At 43.6% G+C, this 8,369-nt stretch overlaps 1 protein-coding gene across 4 annotated transcripts; it reads left to right on the top strand.

The window, feature by feature from the left end:
* Positions 1-710: 710 nt before the first annotated feature.
* On the top strand, positions 711-7,943 carry LOC124329129 (aquaporin-7-like). Of its 4 annotated transcripts, XR_006916582.1 has the most exons (9): positions 4,268-4,432; positions 4,555-4,654; positions 5,774-5,900; positions 6,011-6,148; positions 6,241-6,380; positions 6,485-6,699; positions 6,783-6,976; positions 7,107-7,183; positions 7,422-7,943. XR_006916582.1 is itself a non-coding variant. In XM_046788162.1 (8 exons), exons 1-8 carry the CDS (start codon positions 782-784, stop codon positions 7,439-7,441), a joined length of 1,110 nt encoding a protein of 369 aa, XP_046644118.1. In that variant the 5' UTR covers positions 711-781; the 3' UTR covers positions 7,442-7,943. The 4 variants fall into 4 exon arrangements, 3 of the variants coding, with proteins under 3 accessions (XP_046644118.1, XP_046644119.1, XP_046644117.1); XM_046788162.1 differs by lacking the exons at positions 4,268-4,432; positions 7,107-7,183 and adding an exon at positions 711-957; XM_046788163.1 differs by lacking the exons at positions 4,268-4,432; positions 7,107-7,183 and adding an exon at positions 2,165-2,276 and having other exon boundaries at positions 7,422-7,743.
* The last annotated feature ends 426 nt before the right edge of the window (positions 7,944-8,369 follow it).

Genomic DNA, 8,369 nt, shown 5'->3' with positions numbered 1-8,369 from the left:
CTTGGTTAAAAGTCTTGTATAACCTTTCTCCCTCTTCCGAATTAAACCAAAAAATCAACAAAAAACAAAAGACAACAACATTTCAAAACTCATCATCCGCCGTCATCCGCCGGCCGTGTAAAGCAACAACTTGTGATTACATTTACGAGGCTGAACCTTTCCTTTTCTTCTTCTTACCGTGACACTTTCATCATCCATCATCGACAATGGCAAACAAACAAAAAAGAGACGACCGCAAAATTCTATAATAATAGAAATTGTCAAGTCGAAAAATCAACAAGGAAATCAAACACGTGAAAGTTGTTTCCTTCCAGGAGATCCGGTGAATTCTGATCATCTTCCGCATTTGGTGAGCGGAAAAAAATCTAAGACGAAGGTAACAACACACACACACTTAGCGATGAACTCGGCTGCTGTGCCAAAATTCGTACCAGAAGAGTCACGCTGCCATGGGGCTTGCGACCTTTTTACCTATACGCGCTCGGTTGGAGTCTATCCTTGATGGCCGGTGCGCTGGAAGACCTCGAGGGGGGGGGGGGAGGGAGGGGAGCTCACGTTCTTTCTTCAATCTCCTCCCCCTTCTTGTGGCTTTCGCTCACTCGCACGCTGGATTGTATATAGCGAGAAGAGCGAACACGTTTGGAAGAGAGACTGTTGCTCATTTGGCCGGCCGGCCGTCTATATCTACCCAGGTAAACAGTTGGCTAACCCTTCAGTGTCGGTTTGAGTAACGGAGGCAGCAAGTCAGCAACAGCGGCAAACGAATCTCATCGGGACCAAGATGGAGACTAATCGCCGTCAACACGCCAACGAGACGCTTCAACCGCAGCAGATGAGACACCATCCGCATCACTTTCCCATCAGTCGGGAAATCCTGCAAGACATGGATGACCGTCGCAGTCACCACTGGAGATCGACTGAAACCATCGAATCGTCGACCCCCACCAATTCCGTCCGGTGAGTTGAATACATTTTGATTTTGGTTTTAAATTATTTCTTTCTCCTTTTCACTGTTGCCGGTTATGGTCGTACGTGTGTCTCAATGTGATGTGGTGATTCCAGTTGAACCTTTCATTCTCTGTTCTCCTTTTTTTAAATTCTGTCGAATTCTCTCAATCGGCACTTTTTATTTATTTTTTTTGGGGGGGAACACCGGCAATATAGTTGTTCTCGGTTGAATCGATGGGACGCAACGCTGTCATTTTTGCCCGGGCAGAAGACGACGACGACGAGGATCATTCAGTATTGTGTCCAGTCCTCTGTCATTCGACCAACGCCCTTACATGTCGGTCACAAATCAGATTTTATTCCCCAGTCGCTCGCTGAGCGACTCGTAGCGTGACGATCCTGAAAAAAAACCCTTCCATATAATATGCTTCGAAAACTACTTTCCCTTTGGTATTCTACGTTTCTCTCTGTTCCGTATATATTGTAACCGAGGGAACACACAAGATGCGCACCGAGGGACACAATCCAACCCAATCCTGCCGGGTTTTTTCCCTTTATGCCATCCATCGGGAGTGGGGTGGGATATTAGAGTTTATTTTTATCCGGTCGCATCAGTTACAATGTCAGCTGATTCTCGTGTGTAATCACTTGAAAAAGAAAATGAGGGGATCATTTTTCGATTTGGTGATTGTGAGCGCATTAGAGTCGATCCTTTTTCTTTAAACATTTTCATTTTGGTAGTGATTTGGGGATCGGGAAAAGAAGATGGGTCAATAGAAACGATTATCATCCTCATATCACATGATGATAGTAACCGAGTCTGAAGGTCGGTCTCATGCTCGGAGATATTGGACGAGATATTAGACGATTGCGCATGTTTTAACGTGAGCAACGTTGCTGTTGCGTTCAACCCCCTGCCCATTTATCCTCCTGCCTCTACCCATCTGTGCAAACAGAGACGGGAGAAGTGCGTTCAGTGTCTGCTGTATAGGGGAGAGAGCGTGTGATAGCGGGACCACCGGGACACTCTGCTGTGGGACCTCCTCCCGTTCGTCTCGTTTTGACACTCGCCCGATAGATGTGATGGATTCCAAAGTAACAGGGAGTCAACACTGTGCTGTATAGCTGAGACAGAGAGCGGACGGTGGGGGGTGGGTAGGAGGGTGGTGGGAGGAGAGAAAAAGGGAGGCAAGAGGAGGAGTGCGAGAGGTCTCTGCGGCGGTGGCGGGGACACTTGACTTGCCGCAACTTGAGTGTTCAGTTGTGCATCATCCGTGCTGCCCCGATCTGATCCCGTAGAGAATCTACAATAACCAGCGCCTCTAAAGGTAAGATCCATCTCCACATTCTCTCCTATCTACCGCCCAGGATCGCTTTTCCCTTTTTTGAAAATCAAGAAGAAGATGCTCTGAAACAATAGCTAAAGGAATACAGGGAAAATAGCGCGACCCTTCAAATTCAAAAAAAGATATGCCCGGTCCAGAAAATCTGGCGGGTAAAACAAATTAGGTCGCACATGTTGTTGTCAATGCCAAAAAAAAAAAAAATTGTATTATTATTACTAACCAAACAGAGAGTGTGTGTGACACATATTTTTTCGGGAGAGACGCGCAAGTGCGTCGATTGAACGAGAGACCCGTGGCTATTTGTTTTCCAGACTTTTGTGTGTGACCCAAGTTCCTTTTTTTTTATTTTCTTCTTCTTTACACGGACGGACTAGATCCAGTTTTTCCTTTGGGTCCGTCGTCTCCATTCAGTGTCTCTCTCATCTATTCGTGGCATCTTATATATGTAAAAAAGCGCTAGCCCCCGACCGTCCACTTCCACATTCCAAAACATCTGAAAATAGATTGCTTCAACAGCAACGAAACTCTCATCCTCTAAAGCAAAAAGGAAAGTTGCATCTCTCTCACCATATCTAAATTGGCGTGGGTTCGACCGAAGCGATTTCCCTATCGGCCAATTTTTCGTTTGAAAAAACTGCGTCTCGAGACGGCGACGACGTGCGAGTGTCGTCTGTCGTTTGACGGACGAAAAAAAGTTCAATGTCGAGTTACGATGTTTTATGTAAGTTTTAAGTTTATATAATAATAAGAAGTGGATCAAATTTTTTGTTTTGAAGTTTTTCTCGCGCTGTGGACTATAACGTCATTTGAAAAAAAAGAGAAAGACGGTTCAATCGGGTTATCTCGAAAGTTTCCTTTTCCAAACTGTTGCTGTTTGCTCTAAACTAAAAGTAAAAACAATTTTGAGTTAATTTTTTCTCACTGGACACTGGGTCATATTGAAAATTCAATAACAACAACAACAACAACAACATCACAATGTCATTGCAGCAGAGGCGTTGTCGAGTTGAAGGTTGCTGTCGTTTCTTATCTAAGAATCGAAATTTGCGTGGAAGTTGCTGGCACGATAGAAACAAAACAAAAAAGGGTTGCCCGGTCTGTTTGCAGTTGAGCGCTTTCACCGTCCGTTTGTGATTTTCCATAGGCGGACCCAACAACACAACACGGGAGGTGAGCCCAGCCGCGTTTGGGACCGGCGTCGCGGCTCAAACACGCGCGCGCTCCGTTTCCTATGTATATTGATCACTGACAGGCGCCACCTGCTCCCAAGAGCGCGGGTCTTTTTGAAATTCCAGAGAGGAACGTGCTGTCATAAATTCTGGGCGTCATCCATCAGGAACGATCGCCGAGTTCTTTCCGTTTCTTTTTTTCTCTCCAAGACTTACAACTTGCGCACATGGAATTCATGTTTCTCTCTTTTCATTTCACTTTTCATTCTGGCATGAATTCGGATGGAGAGAACATGTGTCAATTTTGGTAGGAAACGCCCAATTTACACGCCGACTAGCTGTGACCACCATGGCACACCACTACTACTGGGGGCGGATATTCTTCACGCCTTTTTTTTTCTTGTAACGAAATGAAACCGGTAGCTTTGTTTGCTGTGATTTGTTTTCCTGCTTCTCTCCTTTCGAATTTGAGAGCGTCGAATTTATACGCGGACAGGCAATTGAAGACACGGGGGCTTGTACACAGACTCTGGGAAGCGTTAAAAAGAAATAAAAACCAAACGAATTCAATTGGGGTTTTTGGCGGACGGACGTAACCCGAGCTTAGAGCTTCGGAGTTTGGAAACGCACTATTTTCAATCGAGAGAATAAGATGGTCTCACATTTCAAAATCCCGACGTGTATATGTTGGACTCGTGGTGGAAATGGCGCTTCTCATTTCATCCGATTTCAGATTCTCGCGCCTTCTAAAAGCTATCGACAGAATCTGGCCAGATGCAGATGCTCACTGTGCGTTTCCGCAAGCGGTTCTCCGATTCCCACCCCACCAAAAAAGAGCCCGCCATTTTATCAGATCGAAATATCAAATCCTCAACTTCCTCGCTCCAACTTCCAGGCTCCGAGTCAAACAAAGATATACAATATGACTTGTTGGCGGAGGAAGTACATCGTGAACTGGGCTATACAAAAGTATCTACTACATTCCGGCTCTTGGTTTTTGTTTGTTTGTTTGTTTTTTTGTTCGGGATTTTTCAGAAATTCTAACAAGTCTCTTTTTTTTTCTCTTGATTTACTATTTATCTTTTATGCAGTCCGAGTGCCATGGCCCCAAAACTTATGAAAATGATACGTGTCGAGGCGCCACTTCTCCGCGAGATTATGGCGGAATTCCTGGGCACTTTCATTCTTGTGGTAAGTCGAAACTCTTTTCTCATTTTATCAGCCATAGATTTTTCGTTGTTGCGCTCTGACACGACGATCACGGGTGACATTTGTGGTCATTATTATTATGTACTTGACATCATTTTACTCGGTAAAAAGAAAAGGGTGAATGGTTAATATTGTTTGTTGGCCCGACTGTCACACACACAAGTTTTGTATCGTGAAAGTTTCTCTACGTAGCACAAACAACGTTTATTTCTTTGTTTTACTTGTTGTGTTAGTTTTGATAAACTGTTGATTTCACGAACGTGACCAAACCGCCAGCGGGAGGACCATATATACTATAGGTTAGACCTTACGCAGTCATACAGGGAGTCACGTTTATTGAACGCGTCTCGGTTGTTTTTGTTATTGTTTCTTTTAAATTTTTTTTTAAGGCTGTTTTTCTGTGAATGGAGCCGCTCGCCCCTCAACTTCTAGGGTGTGGTCAATGAATGCGCAAGAACGTGAACTGTGCAATGAAGAGCGTGAACCGCGCAAGACCACAGCGTGAGAGTTATACCAAATGAAAAAAAAAGACAAAAACAAAAAAACAACCGACGACGGATTGAAAGTTTTCGAGACGCTTTTTGTTCGAAAAACAATTCCCACGATCGACAAAATAAATCAGAAATAAATTATTTCCAGGGTTCGATTATACATTTCTCGATTTCTTCATGGTTTAGATAACTTCAAAACAAACTTTCAAGGGGGGAAAACACGTCAAAATCAACAATAACGGGCTTAGGAATTGTATTTTTCGTTTTCGAACAGCAGCACTCTTGGCTTGTCTGTCAGGATTTACTGACAAGAATAACATACAAGTCATCCACTGATCCTTTGCAATCAACTCGGGTGTTTAAGCCCTGATGTGGCTTATATAGTGCTGTACTTATCAACAGGGCTTTTCAATTTGTTTCCTTAATCCCGTGGGCGATAAATACAAATACAAATGTGTGATTCTCCGTCAACATCAGAATGCGGTAGCGATATCTTATAACAGGATGTTTGTGCGTGTGACTCACACTTCTCCTGCTAAAATCACTACGTGACTAAACCGAAACCGTTTCATTTGCGATTTTGTTTTTGTTTTTATTTTTTTCAAAACAGCTTTTTGGTGACGCCAGCGTCGCCCAGTCTAAACTTTCAAACGAAGCCAATGGAGACTTTTTCTCCATCAACTGGGGCTGGGCTGTTGGTGTCATGATGGGGGTCTTGGTTGCTGGGGGCGTATCGGGTACGTAACTTATTTTGTTCCTCCTCCTACCACATTAAAATTAGACTCTCCTCTGTCGAAAGAAACACGGGGGCTCGAAACAAATAACGCTACAATTTACGACTTGACAGGTGCTCATTTAAATCCGGCCGTCACCTTGGCAATGGCCTGCGCTGGTCGTATTGCCATCATCAAAGTTTTCTTCTACATGCTGGCCCAGTATCTGGGCGCCTTCGCTGCAGCCGCCTCCGTCCTCGGAGTCTACAGCGGTACGTGCGACATTTTGCGAACTGCTAATAACACAATTCAAAAATGCGCATTCCTTTTGTGTGTTGTTGGGTCTCGTCTTCGCCCGTTGCAGATGCCATCGAATATTACAGCAACGCCAACCACAACGGGACTTTGTACATGAACAATGAAGCCAACGATCCGGGCTTGGCCGGCATCTTTGCCACCTATCCGGCCCCTTGGCTCTCCATTGCTGGAGGGATTGGCGACCAGGTGTTGTCTATTTTTTTTTAAATACAACAACAACAACAACACAAATCGACCTGAACTCTAATCATGAATGTTATCCGAAACCTTTCGTCCCACTTTTGTCAAAGATTTTGGGAACCATGCTGCTACTCCTCTGCATCTGCGCCATCACGGACAAGAAAAACACGCAAATTCCGTCAGCCCTAGTGCCAATGTACGTGGGATTCACCATTCTGGGCATCGGCGTTTGCTTCGGGGCCAACTGCGGCTACGCGCTCAATCCGGCCAGAGATCTTTCGCCCCGTCTCATCACTCTCATCGCCGGATGGGATCAATCTTTCAGGTAATGAGAGATCCCCCCCAAAAAACTTTCATGCCGCACCGTTTCTAAGCGCAATTAATCTAAACTACTCGCTTCGTCTATAGCTGGAACAATTACAACTGGTTCTGGATACCCATCGTCGGCCCTCACATCGGAGCTATCCTCGGGGTCTTCATTTACATCGCCTTTGTCGAAGCCCATTGGCCGGAGGAAGGCGACGAAGTGGTGCCCATCACCGTTCCACGAGCGAATTTCAACAAAGAGCGAGGAGAAAAGATCCAGAACATGGACATGGAGAGTAAGTTTGGCGATCCATTCCTATTCGAATTTGAGCTTTCTCCGTCGTGTATTTATGTACTATTCCTCCCCGTGTATAGAATCGAACCCGTAATTGATCATTTCAAATGTTGCAACATGTGTATGTATAGGTTTCTAATAACGCAGTGATCGCTACATCGGTATTTAAGATCTTCACCAACTCTTTTGTAAAATTTTGATCGGAGGGGTGAGTGACACACACACGTTAGGCTACAAAGTGGCCATCGCCTGGGTGATGGGGGCATTTTAAAATATCAAATAGCGGGTGCTTGATTTTTCGGTTTTCCTTTTCCCCTCTCGCCAATGCTATTTATAACCTCATTCGTTTTTTATTGCTGCCATTAATACCTATCAAAGAGCTTAAAATGGAAGAGACATGGACTAATGAAGGCGTCAACATTCTTTTTTTGTCTCTCCTTAAACAGGTTTTACCACGTCAAATTAACAGGAGAAAGACGGACTTGGCAACCGCTTTAACTATCTTCCTTCATCAAGACCGCGAGCGTCTGTTTTTATTTTTATTGCAACCATTGAAAAATCGTTCCATTCTATTGTTGTATCTTTGATCCTCATTATTATTATTTTTTTTTAAATTGGGAACTGGACCACTGTATACTCCTCATTACAAAATGACTTTGAATTAAGTTGGCGTGATTTGACTATCCATGTATTCAAACAGAGCATCCCCATCCTATATGTATATGTATTTGTATGTGTAGGTAAACGATAAATGTGAAACCGAGAGTTCATTGTGGCTTCCTCTTACTCTTGTTCCCAACTACAAAAAATGCAGCTGTTAGTGTTCTTTGATACTTCTCTGCTGATTCATTATCTATATAATGTTGCACCATGAGTGTGAGCGTGTGGTGGTGTGTTTATTCCGCACATCGAGCTGAGATACATGTAAAAAAAAGAGAAAAAAAAAACAAGTATTTTCCGTTTTTGAACTCTTTCAAGTATATAACTTATTTGTTGTTCCACCTCGGGAGAAAACCAAATCTACAAAGGAAAAGCCGAAAAAAAAATAGCCGACCGAAATCTATCGATTGTTTACTCTAATACACAAAGTAAAAGATGCGGAGAAAGAAAATATAAGAGCCTGGTTTTTTTATCAGAGAGTGCTCAACAGCTTTCACTTCTATGCGATGAGCATCACAGCAGACAGACGCGGTTATTATATAGATGAGTAAAGGAGAATAAGGGATAAAGCATATATAAAAGAAAAGCCAGACCCTAAGCTATACAGACGGCAGTTTATTTGTATGCAATGATATCAAGTGCATTTCTTTTACCTTTCATTGTTGAAATGTGGGTTTACTTGATAGAGATAATACTGGCCTGCATTGCACAACCAGTTGGGTCAACATCACGAA

Source organism: Daphnia pulicaria, chromosome 3, assembly GCF_021234035.1.
Source record: "Daphnia pulicaria isolate SC F1-1A chromosome 3, SC_F0-13Bv2, whole genome shotgun sequence".
NCBI classification, from domain to species: Eukaryota; Metazoa; Arthropoda; class Branchiopoda; order Diplostraca; family Daphniidae; genus Daphnia; species Daphnia pulicaria.
Note: the sequence above shows the minus strand (reverse complement) of the source record. Positions and strands in the feature narration are given on the sequence as shown.